Here is a 16424-nt window from a genome sequence, read left to right on the forward strand (position 1 = left end):
TAGTGTAAAACTAGTTGTGACGGTGAGATTAGATACTGTAGCGATACTATAACATGAGACAAAAAATAAATTAAATGCACCGTACTATACCGTCCATCCAAACCCACCTTTAATTTCGCATTGAGTATAGTCTTCTGTCAAGGAAATGAAATATAAAAAAGGGAAGTGAAGTTAGTGGGTTAAAAGGGTGTAGGGGTTTAATGCAAAAGGACAGAACAGGGTGGACTCCATCCTCAACTACAACATCAGACGAAAGCATGATTACTAGGTATTCAAATTATGAAGCTTCTTCCTTTAGTGGATGGAAGAACTGAATAAATGAATGTGCATTTGGCAATGTCTCCATCAAGGTCGGGTTCGTCCCATTCCATTCAACTATAAATCAACTTGCAATTGCATACCTTCACTCAACCCACTAATCTTTTATCATTATCCCATAATCATAATTTTGCTTTTATGTTTAAAATACCTCAATTCATTCCAATAATATATTTTCTTCTTTATATTTGTTAACTTTTGAAAAATATAAAAAAATAAACAAGGTATCACTTTGAAATTGTATCACATTATCACATGAAAATTAATATATATATATATAAATTTTCAAGTGATGACATTAAATTTTTAAGTGATGACGTCGCACAATTTTAGAGTGTCACGTATAACTTTTTAATAACTGGACTGGTGGTTGAACTGGTCATACCAATGGTTCCCGATTCAATTGATTTTGATCGGTTCAACTATTAGACCAACGATAATTAAATAAATAACTAGAAATTCATGAAAATAAAAATAAAATATTGAATTGATTCAACCTATTCAACTAAGGGTTTTTGTCACAGTTTTCAATTTTTACCGATTTCAAGTAGTTTCTTATTCCATTCGTTCAACTCTTTTGTTTGAAGAAGACCAGCCACATAAGTGAACCTAATTGCTAAGTTTAGGGATAAAAAAATTATATTATCCCTAAAATTTAAATATAAAATAAATATATATTTTCAATAACAATTGAAGGTTAAAATATGCCACTAGTCTTTATACTTTTACTTTTAGGAATTTAGTCTTACTTTTCAAGTTTCAAAATTTAGGTCAAACTATTAATATTATTAAAATTATTTTATTAAATTTAGGTTCATTATAATCTTTTTTTAGTTATATGGCTACCAAGCGAGTATTTTTTATTTTAAAATGTCACATTAACAAATTTAACAAAAAATAATAGTGTTAAAAATTAGACTTGAATTTTGAAACATGAAAAGTAGATAAACAAAATTCACGAAAATAAAAGTAAAGAGACAAATTTTAATTTTGTGAAGATACAGAATTATGACATATTTTAACCTAATTGACATGATTGAATCAAATTAACCGAGCTCAAGAATGAGTTCAAATTTATTAGGGATTGATTATTAATTAAAATTATTTTGGGTAAATTATAAAAATAGTCACTCAATTATGCTTTTAGTTCTATTTTGGTCACCGAACTATTAATTTTTTTAATTTAATCACTCAACTTTTCGAAATCAAATATTTTAGTCACTCTTCCATTAGTTGCCATTAGATGAGCGACGTATTTTTTTCTTTTTCTCTAAAACCGACATATTCCAATAAATATGCTACAAATCAACCTAACCACTCAATTAATTTTTAAAATCGACAATTTTTTCCCTAATTTAGCCCTTATTCACTTCGTCAAGATTATAATAAAGTTAAATATGCCTTGTCGACATTCTTTGCTTTTTTATTATTATAAAGAATAAGATAGCGAATTCTAACGTATAAAGAAGAAGCCCTATCCCCTACGACATAATTTTCAATACATTTATATTGGTTGTTTGGAAGTTCATTACTTTGAAAACAACCTTTTGGAATTCAATTCATCATTGCACCATTCCATTCCCATGCTATTATCTGACTACACCAATACTGTTTTTAAAATTCGTATTTTTTTCTAATTTGATATCCGTGTTATTTTTTGGTCTGATTTGGTATTTATATTTGACAAAAGTTATATTTTTTCATATTCAAAGGTAACGGTGTTAACTTTATAGTGTTTAATTTGGGTTTTAGGGTAGATTTGATGAAAGTTAGTTGCTAACATTATTAGGTCTGAATTTTCATGATTTTGTTAATAGAATAAATTCAGTGTTAACGTGAATTTGTTTAATTTTGTGTTTATTTTGTCAAATAGAATCCGATGAATGTGATATAATTCAAGTTTTAGGGTTGATTTGATGAAAGTTAATTGCTGATATTATTAGCTAATTATGAATTTTATCAAATCAACTTTAAAACTCAAATTAAATACTGAAAAGTTAACATTATTACCTTCAAGTACCAAAATGTGCAACTCTTGCCAAATACACAGTGACAAAACTAAGGGGGCTGGTAGGGTAAAATGAAATTTTTTTTCATATGGCCCCTTTAAAATTTTTAAAATTTTAAATTAGCAAACAATTTTAAATTAGTAAAGGTAAAATTGCGCTTTGCTCCCTAAAAATATAAAAATTTGATTTAGTCCTTTAAAAATTATAAAGATACAGTATATTAAAATGGTGAAATTGCATATTTTCTATCGTAAAAATTACAATTTAATTTCGCTCCCCCAAAATAATTTTTTTGGTTTTGCCCCTGCAAATACATGTACCACATTGTAGAGGTGCTCATGGGCCGGGCCGGGCCCGAAATATGGGCCTGAAATTTTGCCCAGGCCCGGCCTGGGAAAAAATCATAAGCCCGGGCCCGACCCGGCCCTTTTTTTAATAAATACCAAAAATTTATTTTAAAAATTAAAAAAGTATTTTAAAAATATTTTAAAATTAAAAATAATAAAAAGTATTTTAAAATATTTTAAAATTAAAAAATTAAAATAAATATATTTATTATATTGGTCGAGTGAGCCTGCCCGCCAAAAAGTGGTGCCCGAGGCCCGACCCGTTTTCTAAACGGGCCTCATTTTTTTGCCCAAGCCCATATTTCGGGCCTATATTTTTACCCAAACCCTCCCATATTTCGGGCGGGCCGTCGGGCCGGGCCGGGCCGCCCGGCCCATGAGCACCTTTACCACATTGGACCAAAAAATAACACAGGTTTTGCATTAGAAAAAAGTGTCAAACTCAAGTATCAAATTATATATTAAGCCTTCTTCTTTTTTCAAATCAGGGTATCTAACGTGGTTAATATCTTCGCTCCAACATTAGTTTTTTTAAGGCTTAATGACAAATTTGACCACTAACATTTGCACTTTTTATCAAAATGACCTAATTGTATTTTTGAGGCTTTTTTGGCCATCAACCTTTATTCTTTTTTTCAATTTACTTTTTCTAACAGATTTAATGAAAGTACCATTAAAAAAGTTAACAAGGATTATGTGGAATATTTTTAATGAGATGAAATTTATTACTTAGATAACCCAATAAGATAATTACACGAGAAAAATAATAAAATAAATAAATAATAAATTAAATTAAAAAACTCTTAATTTAAAGAAAATAAATGTAATTATCTAAAAGAAATTAACTCAGTAGAAAAACTTATCAGTAAACTAACGTTTGAAATAGACCTGTCCATGGGCCGGGCCCGAAAAAATTTTCGGCCCGCCTCCTAGGCCCGGGCCCGAAATATGGGCCTGAAATTTTTCCCAGGCCCGGCCCGAGAAAAATATCATGAGCCCGAGCCCAGCCGGCCTGGCCCTGCCCATTTTTAAAATAAACATTAAAAAAATATTTTAAAAATAAAAAATTTAAAAAAATTATTTTAAAAGTATTTTAAAATTAAAAAATAAAAATAAAAAATATATTTATTATATTTGGGTCGGTTGGACTGGCCGGCCAAAAAGTGGTGCCCGAGGCCGCACCTATTTTTAAACGGCCTCGTTTTTTGCCCAAGCCCATATTTCGGCCTATATTTTTACCCAACCTCCCATATTTCAAGGCGGTGTCGGTCGGGCAGCCCCACCCATGGATGTGTCTAGTTTGAAACCTTTTGAAAGAAAAGAAAATTGAAATATTGAATTTATTCATTAAATCATTAGAAAAGCAGATTGGAAAAAGAATAAAATTGATGGCCAAAAAGGCTTAAAAATACAATTAGAACCATTTTGACAAAACATGCAAACGTTATCATTAAGCATTTTTAATTACAATTCTATTACCCTTTTAATTAGAATAAAGGCTAATATACTAAAAAGCCCTTAAACTACTACACATTGTTTAAACAAACTTTTAAACTATTTTTGTAGTTAAATTACGTATGGTTTTAATATTAAAGTAAAATTACTTTGTATTTCAAATTATTATTTTAATTTCTTGTTGATACAATAGAAATTATATGCACTTTTAACATCAAAATAAATTTTAATAGAGTTTTACACATTAACCTAAAACAAATCTTTACAAGTATTAAATTAAATATTTAATTCAAGAATCGACTAAAACTAATTAAAACAACCTACACCACAAGTTTGAGAAATCAATGGGTATATAGAGAGACACCGTGGATTTTTGTCTCTATTCCAAGTCAGATTCAAGGATATTCTTTTTAAAGAAAAAGACACTTTTTTTCAAAAATTCCATCATTAGAATATAATATTATTAAAGGTTAATTATATGAAATGTTTTTTTAAGTAATTCCTGATATTTTAAATTAGTCTCAACTCTAAAAATATAAATATGGTACCAATTAAGTTTTTCATTAACCTGGTTCTGAATTTAAGTCTTGTATGTAAATTTAGATTTAACATGAAGATTATATTGTAAATATGTTTATAGGGTTTATATGAATAACTTGGATTTATCGTGTTAAAAATGTAAAAGTGTCATTATATTATGGGTTTGCTACTTGATCAATGTATTTGAAATGTACTCCACGTTAGATTTAAGTTGAAATTTAATACCAAAGCTAACAATGAAGTTGATGAAAATTCAATTATAACATTTGAAAGTTTAGGATGAATTTAAAAATTGAGTTGTAGTTTAGGAATGTATTGGGGGAATTAACCCATTAATTAATAAAGCAAAAAGCCGCCTAACATGACAAGTCCATTGAAATGCTAGTCACGTGCAAAGGGAGGTATTGGTAAAGTTTACTTCACTTAAATTTATTATAAAATTTATGTATTATCATTTCTTTTGTACCAACCACACACATGAATATGGATCTACTTTTATCTTGTCGAGACATCACCAAACTCCAACTGTACTGCATGCTTTCAACTTTATATGATAATTACATCGTAATTTAAATTTTAAAATTCAACTTCAATACTTAACATTGTTATAATTATATTTATTATAATGTTATTCTTTATAGTCACACTAATAAATTTAATGAAAATAATTAACAGTATTAACAATTGAATTTTGATTTAAACTTTAAAATTTGAAAAATAGAGAGATTAAATTACTGAAAATAAAGATATATGTACTAAATTCCAAATTTGTAAAAAGTTTAAGGATTGATGCCACATTTTAACCTTTATTTAATTGAAGTTTGATTTTGTTTAGATAACTCTAAGATGAGAACTTAGGAGGGTTGGCTCTGATTAACCCCACAGGAGCCATGAAAGCCATGAGTACGAGCACTAGGGCCTCGCTCAACCCCTATTTCATTATTTTCATCAATTGATTCAGTGTTATAAATCCAATTTATGTATGCTAACATTACGGTTTCGCCTTTGATTTTTTGTTGTACTATACGTCGATAATTATAGTAGAAATAATTGTAAAAAAATAAGAAAGAAAAACAAGAACACGCAAATTTTACGTGAAAAATCTTTATCAGAAAAAATCACAGGTAAAGGAGGACAAATTCACTAATATTAAAAAATAATAATATAAGAGATTTTTGACTACACACGTTTTTAAGGAATAAACCGCATATCTTCCTATTTTGCCTCTCTATTTTATTTCTTTAACAAGTGAGTTACACTTCAAACTTTTCAAATCGAATTACACAACTCTAACCATTCTAGAGGGCGGCTCCTATGTGAGCTATTGAAATTGTGAGGTGGGGGTTCGACGAAGGATTTAGCAGATTGCATATTAGCTCCCGAAGCTCTTCAATTTTTGTATATTTGTGTCTTTTCATATATAGCTGAAAAGTCTTTCTAGTTAGTCACTAATTAATGCATATTTAGGTGATGGTGGGCTACACCTACGTTAAATGACAAGATAGTCCATTAATCCATCAAACCCTTGGTTTACATTACCTCTTGCTAGGGGAAATGCGGATGAAAATGGAGATGAGGGTTCAACTGGAGGGTGGACTTATTAGATTAATTGACTATAAGATTTGATCTAACTGGGTTATAAATGGCAAATGATAACTATTTATCAAAGTGGTTGAGTGACATATCTTTAATCTTAGGCGAGATATGACAAAAATAACCACTTTGTATGGTGTGATTGACAACTGTCTATCAAAGTGATTGAGTGACACATGCTCGATCCTAGGTGAGATTTGGCAAAAATAACCCCTTCATGAAGTGCGAAGGAGGTGTCTCTTGCAAAGCATACACAACAAACAAAATTAAAAGTGACTTTGTCAAGCTAGGTTTTAGATGTAAATTAATGGTTATAACAAAAACTTTCCTTGAGGAAATTTTCAAGTTAGGACGAATAAATCAACTCTTCAACAACTCCTATTCATGCATCTATATACATTTTTATTAACTTAAAATATTTAATAAAGTGATGTCACAAATTGACAATATATTAACTTAATTAGAAAATAACTTAAAAACTTTAAAAAAATATTAAATATTATTACAATAGTATTTTTGCTTTTAATATTTTTATATAAAATCTTTAAATAAATAAATTAAAAATCACTCCTTAGAATAAATTTCACTGACAAGTCCAAAATGTCACTATTAAGCTTGTTAACAATAAATAAACAGTCCGACTCGCCAATAATATGATTAAAGCCCAACTTGCACGCCTTCTTGCGAGAGTCAATAATTGCCAAAGCCTCGGTGGAAGGGGCATCGAAGGTGCCCACCTATTCAGCACGGGCAAACCCTTCTGAGTCTCGAACGATCGCTCCAACCGCTACGCGTCTCTCATCACTACTCTAAGTTGTATTGACATTAAGCTTAGCTCTCCGTCACAAGAGGGGATCCCAATAAGCAATTCTTAACCTCCTATGGAGCAAAGGTACAGACATGAGATTCTAGACTCAGAAATCCCGATGAATAGTCTTAGCCCAAATCATAACATCTTGAGGAGACAAGGTTCAGCCTTGAATATTGCCCGAATTTCTTGCTTCTCAAAGCGGCCACAAGATCACAAGGAGGCTCGTAAAGGCTTTTTTATCTAGCTTCCTCATCGAATGTTTCAACCAATTAATACCCCTGTCAAGCTGCTCCTTTTTTATATCAGAAAAGGGACATATTAAACCATTGTAATGATCCACTTGATAGTCATATAAAAAAAATTAGCATTGTAATGATTTAAGATTTAATAGAAGAATTTTAACGATGCTAATAATTAAACTTGCATTTTAAAATCCTAAAAGTAGAGAGATTAAATTCTTAAAATAAAAATAAAAATATTATATTCTAAATATACAAAAATAAAAGGACTTGAAACCTATTTTAATCAATATATTTATAAATTAAAATTCTATAAGAAAACAACATTAGTCAACCAGATGATGATACATCAGAATTTTTTAAATAAATAAACTTAATTAATTTCATTTTAGGTGATGTGTTATTGAATTATTTTTCGTTCGTGATAATGCATAAAATTATGTACAATCGAAAAAAGTATCATGAAAATTTTATACTAAAAATAAATAAATTAATTCTTATATATTAAATAAAAAAATAAATTGATCCCTCTATTAAAATTTCATCCATTTACAATAAAAAGCAGTTAAGTATCTTTCCCCGAACCATTATTTCTGGATTTGGTAAATATTGTTGTGTTGTTTTCTCAATTATTTCTCACCAAAATCGTATCTATGAAAACATTTTAACACAAGTAGACAGGCAACTATCTAAATATGTTCAATGGTGTCCCCCTTCTATCTTTATCTCTATGTCTTTTTCGTCTTTGGCCACACATCCCTGTACATTGGGATCAAATATAAAAGCAAAGCCAACCCTACTTCAATGGAAAGAAGTACCTCTATATCTTGTACTTTTCTTCATAATCTTTGAGTTTTGTTCCAAAAACGAGAAAAACACACTATGAATATAAATTACGAAATTTGGAAAGAGGCCCCCCCACAACAATTATAATTTTATAATGATAAATTTAGTTCTTAACATTTTCATTTTTTTATCAAATTAGTAATTAAATTTGACCATTATCCTTTTAAAAAGAGAAATTATTTTTCTTTAATAGAAATGTTGACTGCAACGTTAATTTTTTAGCGATGTTGTCGTGGTAGGCCACGTGCACTTTATGCTAATGTGACATTGTTTGTCTTATATGCCACATCAACAAATAAATTACAAATTTTAAAAAAATTCAAACAAATTATAAAAAGTTCGTAAAATTTTTAAAAAAGTATGTAGTACATGCAAATTGCTATGTGGGTTGTTATGTTTAAAACTTTAACATTTTATCTAGCATTTCTGTTAAAAAAATCAATTTGATTTTTTTTCAAAAGGTTGATGGTTAAATTGAACTCTTTTTAAAAAGTTAAAAAACAAATTTAAGTGAAAAAAAAAATGACCAAATTGATAAAAGATGTAAATGTCAAAGACTAAATTTGACATTATACCTTTTACAATAAACTCAATAAACTAACTCATCCTCACATAATGTACACAAGTAGAACTTGAACTTGTGGAGTGTGCCTCGCAATTTTTGGCCGAAATAGAGTTGACGTCCTGACGAGGAAGAAGCGTTGTCCTAATGAGACGACCATCGACGTCACGACGAGAAGATTCGCCATGTCATGATGTAGCGATGTGTTCACAAGGCTTCTCGATTTTCTTCTTCCGATTAAATTTTGATTTCTTTCCCTACTTAAACTTTGATTATTTTGGGGATGTTTTAGTCAAATTTGTACATGAAATTTAGCCTATAAATAGGTAATTTTCTACCATTGAAAGATTTAACCCACAACACATTTATGTAAATAGCTTTTACAAGTTTTTAGGGAATTTTGTGTTTAAGTTTTGTGAGTTCTTATTTTTAGGTTTTGGGGTTTAGTTTTTATCTCCATATCATTTACTCTTTGTTTTTGTCGATTTAGTTTAATTATCTTTATCTGTGATTTTTTAACCTCTTCGGAGGAATTTTTCCACTTAAATATTTGTGTGTTTGATTTATCTACTTTTACCTTTTATATTTTTTGTTTATACAAGTCGGTCTCCAATGTAACTAGAGGTAGACAATAATAATTTTAACAAGATTCATTTCTCCTTTAAAATTTTTAAATTTTTTAATTAAGTCTCTAAATTTTAAAATTCTCTTTATACTTTTATATACATTGAAAATTTTAATAAATTTCTTTATAAATTTTAAAATTTCTCAGTAATTTTATAAAATTTTAAAAGAATTCTAATAAACCCTCTCAAAATTCATCCTGATAGACATAAATCTGATTGGCACAGCATATGGGTATTTGATGTAATAGTTTATTCCTGTTTTTCTTTCAAGTTATTAAGAAAGAAAGCTGGCTTATTTACGTTTCTTCACGTATCAATGTCAAATTTATTTCCCATTAAAGCTTTAGCCTTTAGTCATTGATTTTAAATTTTTTAAATTTAAAACAGTGTTTTCTTTGGTTTCACAACAATTAAAAGAAATAAAAAGTTGCGTGCCTTTGTTGACTATGATTGTTGGACCATTTTTTTTCTGTCAATTTGCGTTTATATAATCTATTTTATTATCTCTTTCCGTATTATTGTTAATTCGAAATGCGTTAAAATGTATTATTCTTCTATTTATGGGTTGGTGAAAGACTATAATTAATTCTAGATATTGTATAAAAACAGATATAATCAAAATCTGTAATTAAATTATTCAAAAAATATAAGACACGCTTTCTATTTCTCTCTAAAAATCGACTTATTTTTAAATATCAGAAAGAATACCTAAAGCCTTAATTATTTTCTGAAAACCCTAATTTACCCTCAATTTATAAGTCGAGTGAAATACGTATCAGAGTTGTATGAAAATTTTAAAACATTATTTTAATACGTTACATAATAGACCCTATATTATTTGTTTCTTAGTGTTAGAATATTTTATTTAAAGTAAATGATGTATATAATAAAAGAAACAAAATATTTAAAAGAATATTTTAATTAAAGTGATTAATTTGGATGTTAAATTTTTTAATATTAATTTCGTTATAAATTCAGATCATATTTGTTTTTTATATAATGTCTAAAACTATTTATAGTCCCTCTTTAAAGAGGATAATATGCTTCAGCGCACTTAACTTACATCCTCATGTATCGATAATAATACCGATACCAACTAAACTAAGACTTAATCGACTAATTTTTTTTTACATGTATGTTTAATAGAAATCAATCCACACTTTCACTCGAAAAGATTTAAATCTACCCGACCTACTAGAAAAAGAGTTATGATATTCAAATAATTTTAAAAATTTTAATTTTTATAACTAGATTAATATTATTAAAATAATTTGTTAAACCGTGGCAATAATTCTAGCATATAAGTAAACACAGATCTTCAAAAACAGTATCCCCTTTCTGAACACAAAATAGTAAACTAATTGCATCTATTCTTAGCCTGAAGTTTTGAGTATATCTGCAAATAATCCTCGCAAGTTCCTTTCCGTACCCATTTTTCCTCTTCCTTTCAACCTTCATAGCTACCTCTAAACCCCATTCCTTTGACTTCATAGCTATTGAAGTTTTCATCTTTGGTTTCTGTTTCAGACAAAATAATATGTTTGTATTGAGCTCTGGGTTGTTTCTGGTATAGGAAACAGCAGCAGTGAGACCAAAACCCATCTAGATTTTGCTGTTTAGGGGTAAAATAATCATGAACTTCAACTCTACCGCATGTTTTTTCTTGATACTTTGGTTGGAATATTCCACAACCTTCTAGAGTTTTCATTACAGTGAGTGTTGGTGAAATAAAGAGTCGCCACTCACCATTGTCCAGTATAGTTGGAATCTATTTGCATCTGATCTAATTGTTGGTGGACACACACACACACACACACACACACACACACACATACATGTAGCTTTTAGCTTTGAAATGTCTACTGGAGTTCAACATCAAGAGAGAGTACCAATGAACCTGAAGAAACAACTTGCTCTTGCTGTGAGGAACATTCAATGGAGTTATGCAATTTTCTGGTCCATATCAACTAGACAACCAGGGTACAAGATTCTCCATTTTTGTTTGTCTTTTTTCTGGCTATTATTGTTTGTTAACTTAAAACACTTTTCAGGGTGTTAGAATGGGGAGAAGGTTATTACAATGGAGATATAAAGACAAGGAAAACAGTTCAAGCTGTAGAACTCAACACTGACCAATTGAGTTTACAGAGAAGTGAGCAACTGAGACAGCTTTATGAGTCTCTTTCAGCTGGTGAAAGCAGTCCTCAAGCTAAAAGACCTTCAGCAGCATTATCTCCTGAAGATCTTACTGATACTGAATGGTATTACTTGGTTTGTATGTCATTTGTATTCAACATTGGCCAAGGGTAATCTTTCTTACATGTTCTTTGTTCTTAAAAGAAAAAAAAACAAAAATCAATGTTTCTGTTTGTTAATTATTCATCTAATTTGTTGTTAGATTACCTGGAAGAACATTGTCTAGTGGTCAACCTGTTTGGCTTTGTAATGCTCATTGTGCTGACAGTAAAGTGTTTGGTCGTTCACTACTAGCTAAGGTATGTCCTTATATGCTTTTGGCTAAAGTTCAAGCTAAGTTCATATGGTCTCAGAAATGACAATTTGGTTTTTGTTTTCATGGCTCAAAATTCCGGCAACCGACTCTCGCAGAGTGCATCGATTCAGGTAAACCTTGGAAGGGCTTTAGTATTATTACATATATGTCGATGTTTCTTACTGAAATCCTTGTACTTGTTTCAATTTCAGACTGTAGTATGCTTTCCGTTTTCAGGAGGTGTGGTTGAGCTCGGTGTGACTGATTTGGTAACTTTTTGGTTTTTGCTGTTGTTTTTGGTTTGAGGAAATTTGCTTTCCGTTTACTTAATGCTGTTATATTGATTGCTTTTTGTGTAGGTATTTGAAGATTTGAGCCTCATTCAGCGCGTTAAAACTTTGCTCTTGGATGATCCACAGCCGATTGTTTCTAAGAGATCGATTCAAGTCGATGGGATGAACAACGATCTTGCTTGTCCAGCTCTTGATCCTTTGATCCTTGCCACCAAATTGAGTCCAATATTAGGCTGTGAACAACTAGAAACGGTTTCTCCCGATGATAGTCCGGACGGCTTGGAGCCTAAGCAATCAAGAGAAGATTCATTATTGATTGAAGGGATAAATGGTGGAGCTTCTCAAGTACAAAGTTGGCAATTCATGGATGAAGAGTTCAGCAATTGTGTTCACCATTCCTTGAATTCAAGTGACTGCATATCTCAAACCATTGCGGATCATCGAAAGGTCGTTCCTCTTTGCCGGGGAGAAAATGATAATGGTTTGCAAGATGTTGAAGAGTGCAATCAGACTAAACTAACATCTTTTGATTGTCAAAACGATGATCGGCACTTCCATGAAGTTCTCTCGGCCTTATTCAAGAGCTCACACCCGTTGATTTTAGGACCACAGTTTCGAAACTCTAACAAGGAATCGAGCTTTATCAGATGGCAGAAAAATGGCTTGGTGAAGCCTCAAAAAGAAAGAGATGAAACCCCTCAAAAGTTACTGAAGAAGATATTGTTCTTGGTTCCTCATATGCATGATAGAGGATTGATTGAATCTCCTGAAACTAATGCTGTTCGAGATGCAGCTTGGAGACCCGAAGCTGATGAAATTTGCGGAAACCATGTGTTATCGGAGAGGAAGCGGAGGGAAAAAATAAACGAACGACTTATGATGTTGAAATCACTTGTCCCTGCAAATAACAAGGTAGCTTAAATTAACACTCCCCTTAAGTTATTCATAATTTGAACTTTAATTAGTAACTAGCTTTCTTCAATCCTTTACGCAGGCTGACAAGGTTTCTATACTAGATGTCACGATAGAATACTTACAAGCCCTCGAAAGAAGGGTTGCGGAATTGGAATCTTGCAGAAAGTCAGAAGCAAGAACGAAAATCGAGCGAACATCAGATAACTACGGCAATAACAAAACCAACAACGGAAAGAAATCGTCCCTAAGTAAAAGGAAAGCCTTTTATGTTGTTGATGAAGCTGATCAAGAGATCGGCTATGTTGCATCTAAAGACGGTTCAACAGATAAAGTTACTCTCAGTATGAACAACAAGGAGCTTCTAATCGAGTTCAAGTGTCCATGGCGAGAAGGAATTTTGCTTGAGGTAATGGATGCATTAAGCATTCTCAATTTGGATTGCCACTCAGTTCAGTCATCTACCACTGAGGGGATTCTCTCCCTGACCATAAAATCCAAGGTAAATAAAACCGAATCTGCTACCGATTCAGAACGTTCGCAAACTTTCTTATGTTGAAACAAACAAACTCTAAACAAAAGTATCTGTGGTTATTGCAGTACAAAGGATCAAGTGTTGCAAAAGCAGGACCAATCGAGCAAGCATTGCAAAGAATTGCTAGCAAGTGTTGAAGCTATTTGTTCTAGATTTTACCAGTTTCTTTTGTAAGATCCCATGTCATAAGGTGCCAGAAGCAAGAAGATTGATCCTGCATGCTAGTAGTAAAAGTAAAGGCAATTAAACCTTGTTTGGAGCCTTGTAACAAAGCTTGACCAAGGACATCAATCTTTTTCACCATGCATTAACTTTGAGAAATATCAACTTTTCCTTGCAACTGTAACAGGAAAACAGCTTTGAGCCTTGTTTGAACATGGAAACAGGATTGGTAGGGGTTCGAATTTCAACAACTATGGTATAATAATGGTATTAATCTAGGTTTCCATGATCTCATTTGAGGAAGTTGGCTTTACACTTTATGTTGGTAATGGTGTTCCCATTTTCCTTACTTATAGCTTTATTGCTTCTGATATGATGAAGCCCGTTTCTTTCTTTCTTTTTCTGACAACCCACCTAATGGGGGTGCGTTATATTATTTTAGCTCACATGGGATTTTTTTTTCTAGCATTGGGTAATGATGTGGGTATAAAAATTTTCTAAATAAATTTTTTTAAAGCTAAAAAGAATAGAACAAAAGTGTAGACTCACAAGGTTGGAAAGACACAACACCAAGCAAACTTGATCAACATCATAATGAAACACACCTAGAGAGAAGATACTTACTTAGAATTCATAAAGTAGCAGCCTAACCGTAATAATCTGAATAAAAATTTTATTTAATAAATAGTGATTAATAAAATAAAAATAATTAGTATAAATTTAAAAAGATGTGTAAAAATTCTTATAAAAAATAAGACCTCTAAAATAGGCAAAAAGTTCTCTTTCCTTGTACCACAAACAAGTCGTGTGATTAACGTGACTAAAACATGTAAACATGTGAAAATAATAGTAATCCTACCAAACATAACATAAATGCAATAATAGAGTATAGCCTATAAATGCTAAAAATCAAAATTGTATACATTCTGTAAGTGCTCTAATCAGTTAGTCACGAATGTACTTTATTCTCAAAAGTATAAGCTAAAACCCCAGACTATATAATTAAATAACGAGATGAATAACCACTATGTTACGCTTAGTTATTATAATTGCTATAGTAATTACCCAAATACTATTTCTTCTACTAATATAGAAAAATCCCCTCAAAACATTCACATGCTAGAATTCGATTAATAAAATTCAACTTGGTTAAAAAATAAAAAAGAAATTCAACTTAGGTTTAACCAAATAGTGACTTCTCTTGGGCCAAGAAAGTGAAGTATTTTTCTAGCTTTAAACAAGGTAAGAAGAGGGAGCAGAGCACGATTGGGCAGGTAAAAACAAAGTAAAAAAAGTGTTAAGTTTAAAAATGAACAAAAAAGACCAAGAAAAAAAAGAAAAAGGCTGACAAAGTTTGCAAAGACATGACAAATTTTAGGGTTTTAATATATGTAAGTTGACAGGAACCAGTTCACCCCCTAGCAATAGTCTTTAATTTTTTTATTCTCTCTTTCTTTTTGAAGGCTTTGATGAGTTTTAAAGTGCACCTTTTTTTTTTCCCCCTCATTTCCAATAACTCAATTACCTTTTCCACCGAAAATATTGTTGAACCTTTGCTTTGTTACTGCCAAGATTTGGTGGTCACTGGTCAGTATCTCCCCCTGCCCTAACCTGTTCATTCAAATAAAAACAAAAGCATCTTAAATTCTGTAACTGAAGGAATAGTCAAAACATAGTGAAGTTGATTACCAGGAAAACTATAATAATTCAAGATTGCTTTGCATTGCAGTGAAGTGTGGGGACCTTGAAATGAAGGGGTTTTATAGTGTAGTTAATCATGGCTATTCATCATTCCCTACAAATTCCACTACAAAAAGTTACTCTCAATCTTTAGTTATATCTAACCAGTTAGTTTAGTCTTAATTCAATGTTTATCACTAAATAAGGGTTCAGTCAGATCTTATGAAAGCATTTGTCAGGCACCTAAGCTGGCAGCAGCAAGCATCCCAATCAAAATCCCAAGCCATATTTGACCAAACAGGGTCCAATTGGGACCCAACAATCCTTTCATGATACCCTATCGTAACTCTCAAAAAGGGTATTAATACTTTAGTTTGTATGAAGGCAAGAGAACAAAAACAATCACATCGAGTCCACTAACAAGCTCTCATCATTCATAATTCTAACCATAGATTCCATATACATAAAGAAAACCAATCACAGTATGTGTTTCAGAATTCATGACTAATCACTGTTGAATCATATTGTCTTTATGTAATCCAAGCAACACAAATGGATGGTAAATCATCAAATCACTAGAAGAATGCTAGAGAGAACCTTTTGAAGAATTGCTTCAAAAAAACCTGGTGTTGTGATGATCTTGAACTCCCATTGCTCCATTCCTTTGATCTCATTTGGAACCCCACCAAGCTCATCATGGTATAAAGTTGTTATGCTGTTCATATCAATGTGCATTCCCACTCCTTCAATTTTTCTTTTGTTCCATATCATATGCTGGTCAGCTGGATTATAATTTAATATCCTCATATGTCCATGACGGTTTCCAATTTCAGATTCATAGAACTCCCTTTCATAACCTTCTTCTAAATTCTTTAATGAGTTCAAGCATTGACTAAATTAATACCAAAAATCAAATTTATTTAGGTCAGTAAATTAACATTAACAGAAGCTTCGGAGAGTGATAAGCCATAAAAGTAACATATTTTTAATCCCATTCTTGATGCG

General features: G+C 31.1%; 1 protein-coding gene across 1 annotated transcript; it reads left to right on the forward strand.

The window, feature by feature from the left end:
- Nucleotides 1-10670: 10670 nt before the first annotated feature.
- LOC105792224 (transcription factor EGL1) lies at nt 10671-14088 on the forward strand. The gene is made up of 8 exons (XM_012620695.2): nt 10671-11326; nt 11398-11652; nt 11745-11841; nt 11954-11968; nt 12050-12106; nt 12197-13042; nt 13125-13544; nt 13643-14088. Exons 1-8 carry the CDS (start codon nt 11202-11204, stop codon nt 13712-13714), a joined length of 1887 nt encoding a protein of 628 aa, XP_012476149.1. The 5' UTR covers nt 10671-11201; the 3' UTR covers nt 13715-14088.
- The last annotated feature ends 2336 nt before the right edge of the window (nt 14089-16424 follow it).

The sequence above is a fragment of the Gossypium raimondii genome, chromosome 8, assembly GCF_025698545.1.
Source record: "Gossypium raimondii isolate GPD5lz chromosome 8, ASM2569854v1, whole genome shotgun sequence".
NCBI classification, from domain to species: Eukaryota; Viridiplantae; Streptophyta; class Magnoliopsida; order Malvales; family Malvaceae; genus Gossypium; species Gossypium raimondii.

Excerpts from the sequence above, each read along its gene's own strand:
- LOC105792224 (XM_012620695.2), top strand. The coding sequence starts at position 11,202 with ATGTCTACTGGAGTTCAACATCAAGAGAGAGTACCAATGAACCTGAAG. Across the intron at positions 11,327-11,397 it reads ATATCAACTAGACAACCAGG|GGTGTTAGAATGGGGAGAAG; the intron begins GTACAAGATTCT and ends AACACTTTTCAG. Across the intron at positions 13,545-13,642 it reads CCCTGACCATAAAATCCAAG|TACAAAGGATCAAGTGTTGC; the intron begins GTAAATAAAACC and ends TGGTTATTGCAG.